Source organism: Mus musculus, chromosome 5 (assembly GCF_000001635.26).
Source record: "Mus musculus strain C57BL/6J chromosome 5, GRCm38.p6 C57BL/6J".
Classification (NCBI taxonomy): Eukaryota; Metazoa; Chordata; class Mammalia; order Rodentia; family Muridae; genus Mus; species Mus musculus.
Window position 1 is genome coordinate 23526276 of NC_000071.6, and position 13462 is coordinate 23539737.

Genomic DNA, 13462 nt, shown 5'->3' on the forward strand with positions numbered 1-13462 from the left:
CAACGAGTGCCTGCCAAGCTTCAGAGGCCATAACCCAACCCCAAAGTCCAGGGGAGAGCTACACAAGTAACAATTCACCACACTTGGAACTACTCCTCCGAGCCAACTGCTCAGTGATTCGACAGGATCACAGAATTGATGGTGCTCATTCTTACTTAAACAGCTGGCTATAAAAGATTAAAATGGTTTTTTGGCAAAACAGGATACTTGAAGGCCAAGAAGAAGTCATTTAAAAAAGAGTCTGGAACACTTATATTTTAAACTTGAACTAAAACCTTGCAATTCACAGACTTGGCCAACAGCAGCCTCGAGAGCCCAGGAGGAGCCTGGCTTTGCAGCAGCATGACTATTCCCATCCACGGCAGGAAGTCATGAGGGTTTTCTGATGACACAGAGCATTTACAAACATGCCCACTTCTAAATTAATGAAGGTTATAATATTTTCTACATAATTTGTGAAGCTCAAGAGTGAGCAGTTCCTTCTGACATGCTGAATAGACATGTGAATACTTACAGGTTTTTGCTGTGGAGCCGTACTCACTAAAACAAAATAAAACAGAATGGGTATTCAGAGGAAAACAGGCACCTTTGGGTAATTTGATTTGCAAAATGAAATAATACTGTTTTAATAACTACCCAGCTTTGAAAAACTTGAACCTTAGAGATTGCTAAAGATAGGAACCTAGGAAAAGTTTGTGCAATTCAAACAGACTGTGCAATTCCAGGCCACAGGAAGCTAAGCCCTCGCGCCACTTTCCTTGCAAACAGCCTCTCTCAGAGCACTGGCAAACTGAGCACAACGGAAAAAGAAAAGGAAATGCAAGAGTTTACCCATCAGTCACAGACCCAAACATGTTCTGCAAACGAGGCAATGAACATGTTAAATGAGAAGCTGCACAGTCGTGTTTGAAAACTACTGGGAAAGCACCACACAGGAAATGAACTCACATAGCACAGCACACTGTGCAATGGCTCTAGAATTCAGCAGGGCAAGCATCAGAAGCTTCATGACTTTGGTTGCATGAGCTGATATGATAACATCACAATGACACTCCAGGTGAGGTGACAGCACCTCTCTGGAGCCCTGTCAGTCAGAGGGGAGCACAACCAACATTCCAGTCTCCCCAGTGACTCCTGTCACCCTCGCAAGAGAAACTAAGCTAAAGCTTAAGTCCCTGCTCCCCTTCCGCGCCCCCCACCCTAGAGCGTCCACGGCTGATATCAAATGTGTCGGCTAAACTGAGGTGGAGGCATCTACTTTAGTTTAAGAAAAGAAAATATTGTTATGAAACCTAAATCAGAAAAAAAAAAACAAAAAAACAAAATCAGAAGACTGAAGGTAGGCTATAAGAAAGCTATCATATATTCTCCAGAGACTTGGACCACACAAGAACATGCTCCTATGTAATGAAGCAACAGCTAAGAATTCATACAGGGCAACAACAAAGAGCTAAAAGGATGAACTCAAACACCATCTTAAGCAAAAGTCATTTCCACATCCAAACTCTTGAGAAAAGGTTCCTAATGTGTACGCACACATCGGACTCACGCCGTCCCTGCCCGGCTTTAAAAGCTCCCAGCCCCCAAGCAGACTGAAGCAATGAGGGCTCGGACCCCTCACCTGCAGACCCAGAGGGAGGAGGAGCACCTGCTTTCTGCCACTCCGTGGCTTCGGCTGCCATTCTTCTCACGTAAGCGTCATCCACACACATCAAGATGTTTTCCGGCTTTATGTCGGTGTGAATTATCTTGCACTTACTGTGTAGATAATCTAACCCTTGAAGGACCTGATCAGAGTAAAATAAAATCAAAGAAAGGACCTATTAGTACTTTATTTTGTAATTTATTTACTCATAAAATATGCAATCTTTCCATATGTAAAATGGAATACAATTTTATAGGCACAGATAAACACTGACTTTAAGAAATGGAATCTCTTCACAGGCAACCAATGTGCATTACTTTAGAATTCAGTTATGCTTATAGATGTAATGCCTTTGATAAGAATTTTATATGAAGTAAACCCAGGGCTTCAGAGCTCTTAGAGAACTTAGGTTCACGTGTATCTTACAACTGTCTCTAAGCTCAGTTCCAGTGCATCCAATGTCACTTTCTCATCACTGCAGGCGCAAGGCACACACAGTGCGTATACCCCACACAGGCAAACATTTATACATAGAAAATAAAAATGAATGCATCTTTTAAAATATCAAATACATTAACATGTTTATTGATATGATATCACAGAACTATGATATAATTTAGAACATTTGCATCACTCCATAAAGAAATCCCACAGGCATGAGGAGTGGCTTCCCATCTTCCTCCAACTCGGACAGTCCTAACCATTAAGCTATGTGCCTGACTCATATAGCATGGTCTCTGTGTGTGTTTGAGTAAACATGTCCAATGTACATGCATTTCTGTGCATGTGAGTGAACAGATGTCAACAGCAGGTGGACTCCTCAATAGCTCCCACCCTCCTCCCCACTTTTTTTTTTTAAATAAAAAATACTGGTTTTTCTTACTGAACCTGGAATTCACCAATTTGGTTAGAATGACTGCCCAGCAAGCCTCAGGGAACTTTCTTTGTCTGCCTCATAGTGCTAGAATTATAGACACACATCAGCACACTGGCCTTTTGTATCTAAGGGCCCGAGTTCCAAGTGTCAGCAGCCTAATGTATAAAAGGCCACCCTAGCCCCGATGCCCGTTTTTAACTGGCATCATGACTGAGGCTCATGTTGGGTAGCACACAACAGCTGTTTACTTCCCTTATTGCTAAAAAATATCCCCTGTACAGACACATGGCACTCTTTAAAGATTTATTATTATGATTTTAGTATGTGTGTGTCTTGCCTACATGTATGAATGTGGCAGCACTTATGTGACCGGAGTTAAAAGATGGTCATTAGACAGCATGTAGGTGCTGGGAAACAAACTCAGGTTCTCTGCAAAAGCAGCAAGTACTCCTGACACTGAGCCCCAGCCTCCAAATGGCATTTTCTCTATTCATGTGCTCAGTAGGAATCTCAACTCCTTGTTTATGCTCCTTGGCTTCACATGCAAGCCTTGTGGTCATTCCCTTCTTGCTTTTCATGGTTACAATCTTAGGGGAGAGATTCTGGGCTATATGGCAACTACAATTAGCCTTATAAGGAAATGACATATTACCACACTGGTAGAACCAGTGTACAGTACAAGCTATGTATAATTCTAATTTCCTTCATGCTCATCCAAAACTTTTTTTTTTTTTAAATCTTCTCTATTGGGTATGAAGCTGTATTTCATTACTGTTGGGTTTGGCTGCTTTTCAGATTTGTTTTTGTTTTTGCTTGTTTTTGTGTTTCTGAGGCGGGGCCTCACTATGTTGCCCAGGCTAGTCTTGAACTTTTGAGTTCAAGCAAACCTTGAACCTTATGTTTATTTTCAATGATGCAGAAAAGGGAAGATTTTATTTAAATAAAAAATACTCTTAGTTTCTCATCAACACTACAATATTTTAAAAACTCAGCTGGGTGCGGTTCTGTTCTCCTGGATTGACAACACTCAGGAGTTAGAGGCAGGAACCCCAGGAATTAAGCATTCTCAGCTACTTATTGAGTCCACAGTTGCCCTGGGCTTCATAAAACCCCAACTTTAATAAAAAAAACAAATCTGAATAAAAATATTTAGGACAAACCAAAGCTTATCTAGTGCCAGCTGACATGAAGGTAAAGCCCATATTTTCTGGAATTATCCCCACTGAAGAAGAATCCTTAAAATAATTTCCAAAAATCAAAATCTAGTTTGAAAATGTTTCCAAGAATCAGAAACTCTCAATAAGTAGCCCCACCACCATTCAGGCTCCTTGTTTACAAGAGATAAGTAGTGTAATGTCCAGCTGAAGACACAGCTCAGCACTTAAGAGCATGCATGCATCACCCTGAAAGCAGACCTAGGGTCAGTGCCAAGCACACAACACAGTCACCTACTTAAGTACAGGTCTGGGCATCTAGTGTTCTTTTGTGTCCTCTATGGGCACTGTACACACATACGCATAATATAAATAGAATAAATCCAAACAAAGCAAATAAGAACAAATCTTATTTTTTTAATTACAATACTGGGAAATGGTTGCAAAAGCAATGTTTCTCTCTATCTTAAATACCTAGCAAAATAGTTCTCAGAGACAGTGCAACAGTATTACAAAGTGAAAGGGGCAAAAGTCTTAGCTGGAAAATCTAAGCAGAGTTGTTTTTTTTGAGAAAGGGTTTCTCTGTGTAGCCATGGCTGTCCTGGAACTTACTCTGTACACCAGGCTGGCCTCGAACTCAGAAATCTACCTGCCTCTACCTCCCGAGTGCTGGGATTAAAGGCGTGTGGCACCACTGCCCTGTAGCACTGTTCTCTGGACTTCTGACCTCACAACAACTGAAACTCAGTTATGCCCGTAACCCCACAGCATCCCAGCATGGACAGAAATAGGCATGTTAAGTCATCCGCAGTGGGACGGCTATTGGGGGAGCTGAAGTAATTTCTCTTCAGTGGCAAAGCCACTGGTAAGGTGCCTATTACCCATTAAATCCCCCACACCTATGCACATACAAGCAACCCTAATTAAACTTAATAGTAGTTGTTGTTGTTGTTTTAAAACATGAGCATAGAAGGCAGATGTGTTGGGAAGAAGGGTTACAGAGGGCACAGGAAGTGGGTAAGCAGAGAATGGGAGGTGGATATTATCAATATGCATTATAAAAGTATACATATATAAACTTATCAAGGAATAAATTTAAAAGGCAACCAATGTAAGTTGCTTCCCTGATGTTCTCACCCATGTACTGAGAAGGAGTCAGTAGTCATTAAAGAGACCCCCACCCCCACCCCCGCACAGGCAATGAAAACAACTCAACCTTGGGACTTAACCTGTTCCTCAAATATCTACTCACTGTTATCAGACAAGGTGCTTAAAATAAACTTCCACTTCTTTATTTTTCAGAGGAGGTGGGAATTCAGGGTGTGTGCTCATGTGCAGTAGCACACAGGTGCGCACACGTATATGGGTATAGGTGTGAGACAGAGTCAACCTCAGGATTATATCCTCAGAAGCCATCGACCCACCTGGTGCATTGTGAGACTTAGTCTCTCACTGGGACTTGGAGCTCAGCAATTAGGCCAGGCTGGCTGGTGAGCAAGCCCCAGAGCCTCCATCTCTCCTGTTACTGGAGTTACAGTGAGCCGTCGCCATGCCTGGCTCTCTATGTGGGTGCTGGGGATCGAACACAGATCCTCACATCTGCACAGCAAGTACTCCATTTCTTCAGACCGAGACTACAAAGGCCACCATTGGAGAAGTCTGGGAAATTCCCGTTACAGTGAGAGAAGCTGCCTTAGTATTGTGCAGCTCAGAGAGAATGAGATTGCCATGCTCCACACGAGGAAGGTACAGAGCAGAGGGAAGAAACAAGACTGACTCCTCCAGAGACCAAAAAAAGACACTTCTAGGAGTCTCGAGCTGAGAACACGACATCTGAAGATAATTTAAGTTAGCACAGAATCACAACACTGTGCCAAACAGGATAAAATTAGAATATCACAAAATCCACAAGTGTAAAGTGAGAGTGAGTGTGACTGACCCTGAAGCAGTCACACAGTGAGTGTGGATGAATCTGTATCAAGGGTGCTGAGCCGAGCAGGTCCGCCTGCTGGAGCCCACCTCTCCACCATGGAAGAGCTCCACCACAGAACTCTATCTCTCTGTAGTTCCCCACAGTCTCACTTGGCTGCTCTGGCAGGCCTGGATCCTTGATCCTCCTGTGTCCACTGGGATTATAGGCACATGCCGCTTCATCTAGAAAAAAAACACCTAGCTTTCTCTAAATAGGCACTTCACTCCATCCTACAGTTATAATCCTGCACTATGGATTCTCTGGCTAAGAAGGTTGTTTTAACAGAGGAGAGAGGCGGGGAGGGAAGTAGAGAGGGAGCGAAGAGACGCACTGAGAGTGAGCATGCGCGTGTGCAGTGTTCGTGTGTGACTTAATGTGGGGTCTTGGGAGCCACATTAGGGTCCTTATGCTTACACGAGAAGCACTTTATCCACTAAGTTATTTCCCCAAACCCTGAAGGTCACTTTTTTCACATGTGGAGTATTATGCTACTAGTGTAGACACAAAGACATGTGACAGAAGACAAAACGCAGAGAGCAATGAGTGTCTGGCACAACATACTAAATGTTAGTTTACATTGTGATAATAAAATTAAAGCTAATTTTAAAACCCAGGACTTCAACTGATAATTACTTTTATAGAATTACAGAAAATTTAACAAAATTGAAGCTTTGCTGTATTTCATGACTGGCAAGCAGACACCCTGTTACAAAATTTCTCAACAGTACAATGAATTAAATAATAAAGTTTTAAAACATAAAACACTAACTTCGGCCTGAATTATGTAAGAAACTGGAACCTACTTTAAAGAGTTTAAGAAGTGTTCGCCTTAGGTGCATCCTTTAACACAGCAGACAGGAGGCCAACACAAGGCCCCCATTTAAAGTTTAGAAAGACATGGTAAAGCTAGTTATAGAATAGAACCTATGATTTACAAGCAAAAAAACAGGAGACAGGACTCCATGACTGAGGCCAGAAGCTGCCCGGGCCAAAGTCTGAGATGGATATACAGAGTACCTACAGCCACAGCCAGAGGCTTGCAGGACGGCCCGGCCTACGAAGAACTGCTTAAAGGATGGGATTCGGGCTGAGCATGCAGACTACAAACAGGGCACTTGCTTAGCATGAACAACGTCCTGGGTGTGATTCTCAGCAATCACCCAAAAGTAGTTATTCAATTTCTCTAAATAAAGTAATAGTTATCTAAAATGTTCATGTTCTTCTTTTCTCTCCTCACCTACGCCCCACTCCCCCACCCAGTACTGAGGACTGAATCCATTAAGCACGCAGTCTACCACAGAGCCACACTTAGTCCTGGAAAGGCATTCACATCATAAAGTCATACAAAGAGCCTCAGGATAACCTACTTAAACATACCTACTTTTTATTTATCTAAGTACTTATTGTGTAGTTTGAAGGATTGGACCCAGGGTCTTTTAAATGTTAGATAATCTCTCTACTACTGAGTTGTGTCCAACAAGCCCTTTAAACCAAATAAAGATTCATCATTTTGAAAAGAATAAGAACATATGGAGTGAGAATTTTGGTTTCTTTAAAAACCCAGTTATGACATGTGAATGCTTTTGTCTTGATCCCAGCTGTGGGATACAGGGCTGCTTCAGTTTGTCCACAGCCCAGCTGTTAACTACGACTGTCTTCTGCTCTCTGGAGAGGACATGTGGCTCACACTGCTGCCCTCCCTGGTACCACATTTGCAATTGCTGGACTGCTGGGTACTCTGACTGTGATGATTGGACATGCCCCAGGATACACAACCCTAATCAGCAAGATGCAATCTAAGGAGGTCTATGCCCCCTTTCCCGGCAACCTTCTTTTTCTCCTACCTCGTACCAGGGGGTTGAAGGGATTAGGGTGGAAAGTTAAAGGGAGATAAGAGACATAAAAACCCAATAAAATCATAAAACAAATACGCCAATAAACATGTTTCTGCCTTAAAGAAATATGAACCAACTTCAGAACTTCCTAACATATGAAAGAAGACACACAGAGTAGCATGTATTACAATGATTGACAGCTCCAAGGAAAGCAGTAAAGTGCTGCTTTTGTAATGGATGCTCTATTGATAATCTCTCATTTTAATTAACATCCATAGTAAAGCCACAAATTACAAATGACTCCAAATTCATAAATGAGTAAAACAGAGTTATAAAACAAGAATTAGGAATAGCAGATGACAAATCTAGGTAAGAGTGAATTCTGTACCACCCAGGAGACAAACAAGAGGTCGAGAAGGCACCACACAAGTCCAACAACCCTTAGGGGCTAAAGGCTAGGGAAGTAGTTAACCATACCACTATGAACATAGCACACTGTCTCCAATACATCAACTGTGCTGGAGCTAAGATGACCTAGCCTGCATTATAAAACTTGTAATCAATTCCAGGACCAAATGTGGACTGCGGGCATAACAGAGGAAAGGAACAGCCTAGAACAGCATAAGAGACCTTGGCCACAGAGAATTCTGGTTAAGCCTTGAATGCTGTGGTAGAAAAAAGAATGGATAAAGTTTCCAGCAGTCTAGGACAAAAGAGGAGACCAAAGGTCAAGATATAAAAGATGGCAAAGGACACATAGGAGCAACAGCACCATTGTCAAGAGCTCTCTCTCAACTCTTTACCAAGTTAAACAAGAAGAGTGTAAACAAAAATCTCATGAAATGGGCATGTGTTTATAATTGCTTGGGACATCTTTAAATATTCAATAAACTAAAAGGGAGGGGTGCTAAGTATTAAGTTTTGTGTATGAGAGGAAAAATAGGTAGAAGATTTTAAACCCAGACGAACAGAGACTTAACCTCTACAGGACACAGGCTGAGCACAATTTCTAACAGCATTTTATCACTTAGAGAAAAAAAGTAAATCTTTAGCTCCAAAACTAGATTGTTCATGTTTCACACCTTGCTCTTCTGCTTTATATATATATATATATATATATATATATATATATATATATATAGTTATTACCACTACTACCATTATTATTATAATTATTATTATATTTATGTGTATGAGTATATTTCATGTGTGTTCACGTCCCAGAGGAGGTCAAAAGAGGGTGTCAGGAACCCTAGAGCTGTAGTTACCGGCAACTGTGAGCCCCCAGCCCAGTGTGGGTGCGAGGAACTGAACTAGGATCATCTGGAAGAGGGTGGAGCAACTTAACCACTGAGCCGCCACTCCAGCACCAGTCACTGGTTTTTATTTCCCAATGTGAGGAAACTACTGAGCTCTATATTCTTGTTTCCAATTCCATGAAATCAAGAACAGGACTATATTTTATAGTTGTTAAAAGGTTTTAGAGGATTTAAGTGTGCCAAGTACTTAGAACTATGGTAGGGCATAGTAACATTAACAATAGGATGTTCATCTTCATAGTAATCTAATGAGGACAGCACCATTATTAGTCACACCATCTTGCCAAAAAAATGGTGGTTTAAGATTATATCTAAAAACTTAAGCAAGCAAACAAATGCCAACAAGCAAAAAAACCAGAAATAAGCCCCACAGCTGCTGCCAGCACAGAGCTCTGTCTCAGTCTCTAAAAAGAATGCACTGAGGAAGGCAGCGCTGAAATCAGTGACTTACACAAAGCATTTACAACACAGAGGTTTCACTAGACTCTCAGAATTTCACCTTTCAGTTTATATACCGTTCTCCCACTATAGAATATAATGTAAGCGTCAACAGCTTAGCCAGCAAAGCCACCTTCTTACACAGCTGAGCCTGAATGGTAGTGATGCTGTCAATCACCTATGGCAGCAACAGACATCTTTGAAAGCACAGATTTAGGAATGACGGAACCTCTGTGAACTGAAGGCAGGCAATTATTTTTTGAGCAAAATATGCAAATCAGAACTGTGAAAAGCAGCTCTGTGGGTAAAGTATGTACAGTGAAAGCATGAGGGCCTGAGCTCAGATCTCCAGCAGCCAGGGAAAGGCTGAGCAAGTCGAGGTGCACTGTGATGCTGCGCACTGTGACGCTGAGGCCACAGATGTGCAGGCAGTGGCAGCCCGTAGCCTGATGGCTAGCTAATCGAGCTGAATCACTGAGTTCCACCTTTAATGAAAGAGCCATCTTGTCTCAGAAAATAAGGTAGAGCAGGCAGGCATGGTGGCACACGCCTTTAGTCCCAGCAGAGGCAGGCCAAGTGATGCTACATACTAATATCCTGTCCCAACTAAAAAAGTAAGTAGTAAACCCCTCTCAAAAAAAAGGCTTAAAAATAAAACATGCTCAACAGGAAGAGAAAAAAAAATAGGAGGTGAAAATGTCTAAAATTTACCATTTAAGTCTATGAAATTGCATTAGAAAGTAAAATAGGAAAAATATGGTACATAACAATCATCAAAGCCACCCAATATCTGGCCTCCAATATATACACATGCACATGTACAGTCCATACTACATATGCCTACACAACACATACAAAATAAAACAAATTACATGGGGGTTTTTGTTTTGGGTCCTTTTTGTTGTTATTTGTTTATTCTGTTTTCGAGACAGGGTTTCTCTGTGTAGTCCTGGCTGTCTAGAAACTCACTTTGTAGACCAGGCTGCCCTCCAAAGAGTGTGCCACCACCACCTGGCACAAATTACATATGCTAAGCCCTTAATATTTCATGATTTATCCTAGGTAATTACAAGATACTTCATCTGTTTCAATACGATTTTTTCAAAAGCTTTAGAGTTGTCACTAAAAGCTACCAACGTGACTGCACAGGAAGCACATGAATGAACGTAATTCAATCCCACCATTGCCTGTGCCCTCGTCTACAGTAGAGACAGGGTTGTTTGTTACAGTGAGTAAGGGTTACAGTGAGTACAGGGTGTTTGCTTGTCACAGTGAGGAAAGACGGTGCAAACTGCACCTCTCTAAATGAAACAGATCTATTACAGAAAAGCCACAGCCTCAGAGATGGCAAGTGTGTGCCCAGCCTCCTTCTGAGCAGGAGGTCTCAATCCCTTAGGTAAGACAGGGTAAGTGGCCTTTCACTTTGTAGCCCCCTCTTTTAAAAAATATTTATTTTGTGTGCATGTGTTGTGTGCCACAGTGTATGTATGTGTACCATGTGCATTCTGGCCATGGAGATCAGCAGAGGGGGTTGGATCTTCTAGAGCTGGAGAAGCAAGGTGCCTGTGAGCTACCACATGCTGTTTCTTTTAACTACTTGGCATTTCTTCCAACTCCTGACTTAATATCTGTAATATGACAAAAGGCACTGCCAATGTGTGACATAGGAGGACAATGTGAGGAGGTAGCTACACACAATCAAGGATGCTTTCACTACATGTTTAAAATCTACAGATTTTATAAAATGGGTTTAAAAGCCCAATCATGTACAGTTACATAAGCACAAACTTTCTGCACGGGTACGGATGGTCCTTTCTGAAGGCACTATCTCTCAATTAACACATCTGTGGGAACCATTATGTTTTATCTTATTACATTCACAGAAACAGAGACAGACAGACATGCACATATAGGCACGCATGGCCATGTATACAAGGCATGTGTGTACAGGCTGGACGACAACTGGCAGTCCCTGCTTTCACCATGAGAGACAGACCTGGGGACTAAATGCAGGTCATCAGGGTTGGAGACAGGAGAAGCCACTACAAGGCATCTCACCAGCTCATAATTCTTTTCCTATTTAATAATTCTGGGGCTGGCGAGATGGCTCATAGGTTAAGAGCGCCGACTGCTCTTCTGAAGGTCCCGAGTTCAAATCCCAGCAACCACATGGTGGCTCACAACCATCCGTAACGAAATCTGATGCCTTCTTCTGGAGTATCTGAGGACAGCTACAGTGTACTTACATATAATAAATAAATAAATCTTTAAAAAAAATAAAAAGAATTCTGAGGACTGAGTATGATAATGGCTTTTAATCTCAGCGCTCAGGAGACAGAGGCAAGTGCATCTCTAAGTATGAAGCCAGCCTTGCCTTCATAAAATGTTTCAAGCAAGTCAGTGGATGGGGGGGGGGGGGGGGGGGAGGGAGAGACTTTGGACAATGGCTAGGCAAAGTGCTAAGTAACCCATGAGGACCTAAATGAGGACACCCACTATCCAGATATGGTAACATATATGTAACCTCAACACTGACTCCAAGAGCCCAGTAGATTCCAGTCAGTCTACTGAAAACAGTAAGCTTCAAGTTCAGTAAGAGATCTCTCAAAAACTAAGGTAAAGAAGTAATTGAGGAAGATAGCACCCATTGTCAATCTCTGGCTACCAAAAGTACCAACACAGGCAAGCACAGACATATGCTGTGGTAGTGTGAATAAAAATGGACCTATGGGCTGGAGAGATGGCTCAGAGGTTAAGAGCACTGACTGCTCTTCTAGAGGTCCTGAGTTCATTTCCCAGCAACCACATGGTGGTTTATAACCATCTGTAATGTGATTTGGCGCCCTCTTCTGGTGTGTCTACAGTGTACTCATACACATATATAAATAATTCTTGGAAAAAAAAAAAAAAAAGAATGGGCCCCATAGGCTCATATATTTGGATGCCTACTCAGCAAATGGTGGAAATGATTGGAAAGGATTAGGAGGTGTAAAACCTTCTAGAAAGAGGTGTGTCACTCCTGGTGGGCTCTGAGAACTCTCCCTCTCCTATCTCCCTCTCCCTCCTCTTACCCTCCACCCTACCATTCTGCCTTATGCTTGTGGATCAGATGTCAGCTCTCAGCTACTGCTCCTGTCTGCTGCCATGCTTCCCACCAGGACAGTCACAGCCTCTCACCTTCTGGAACCATGAACCCCACAATTAAAGCCTTTATTTTTTTAAGTGGTGTGGTCATAATGTTTTGTCACAATAGAAAACTAAGACACATGTATATATGTGCATACAACACAGAGAGAGAGAGAGAGAGAGAGAGAGAGAGAGAGAGAGAGTGTGAGTTCTGAACTGAGGCCTATATTTTGTGACTAGAACCCCTTGGGAGGCCTACTCTAAGCTTTGAACCTGGTGATTGAGGAAAGACTCCTAACCTTCCTCACACAAACTAAACTAAGCAGCCTCCCAGATAATCCCAGCCTTGCCCATGCTAACCCACGATATCGGAACAGATACTTAAGCTACATCTGTAACTTTCTTAAGTCGGACAGAACAGGCCAGGAGCAGTGTGCAGACTTAAAATGCCCACTGGCAAACTCTAATCCCGGTGAGCGATGTTAGATGGAAGTGTCTTCTGTCTCTCTATGCACTTTCATCCTATAAATGTTTATTAGAGGATCTTGTCTAAACCACTCCTTCACTACAGGGTCTCAGTTGGTAAGACAAAGTACTGATCTCATGATATTTCCTATGGAATGCATATCATATACAATTATCCTGTTCCAGCTCAAAAAAAGTCACCTTCTTTTCCTAGAGCTCCTGTTCTCATGATCCAAAGGATCCAAAGTATTTTCCTCTAACATTACTGCGATGGTTTGTATATTCTTGCACCAGGGAGTGGTACCACTTGGAGGTGTGGCCTTGTTGGAATAGGTGTGACCTGGTTGGAATGGGTGTGTCACTGTGGGTGTGGGCATAAGATCCTTACCCTAGTTGCCTGGAAGTCAGTCTTCCACTAGCAGCTTTTGGATGAAGATGTAGAACTCTCAGCTCTGCCTGTGCCATGCCTGCCTGGATACTGCCATGCTCCCACCTTGATGATAATGGACTGAACCTCTGAATCTGTAAGCCAGCCCCAATTAAATGTTGTTTTTATAAGACTTGCCTTGGTCATGGTGTCTGTGCACAGCAGTAAAACCCTAACTAAGACAATTACCCACATACAACTGAC

General features: G+C 42.3%; 1 protein-coding gene across 42 annotated transcripts in view; it reads right to left on the reverse strand.

Annotated features, from left to right (window-relative positions):
• Positions 1-13462, reverse strand: part of Srpk2 (serine/arginine-rich protein specific kinase 2) — a 181287-nt gene that overhangs the window by 22920 nt on the left and 144905 nt on the right. For 28 of the 42 annotated variants that reach the window (NM_001359176.1, NM_001359173.1, NM_001359172.1 and 25 more), the window contains 2 exons: positions 1622-1787; positions 515-540 (listed from right to left, as the gene is read on the reverse strand). In NM_001359176.1, the coding sequence (NP_001346105.1) occupies positions 515-540; positions 1622-1787 (192 nt within the window). The remainder of the gene's footprint in view (positions 1-514; positions 541-1621; positions 1788-13462) is intronic. The other 14 variants (NM_001359175.1, XM_030254328.1, XM_017320772.2 and 11 more) reach the window with 2 other exon arrangements.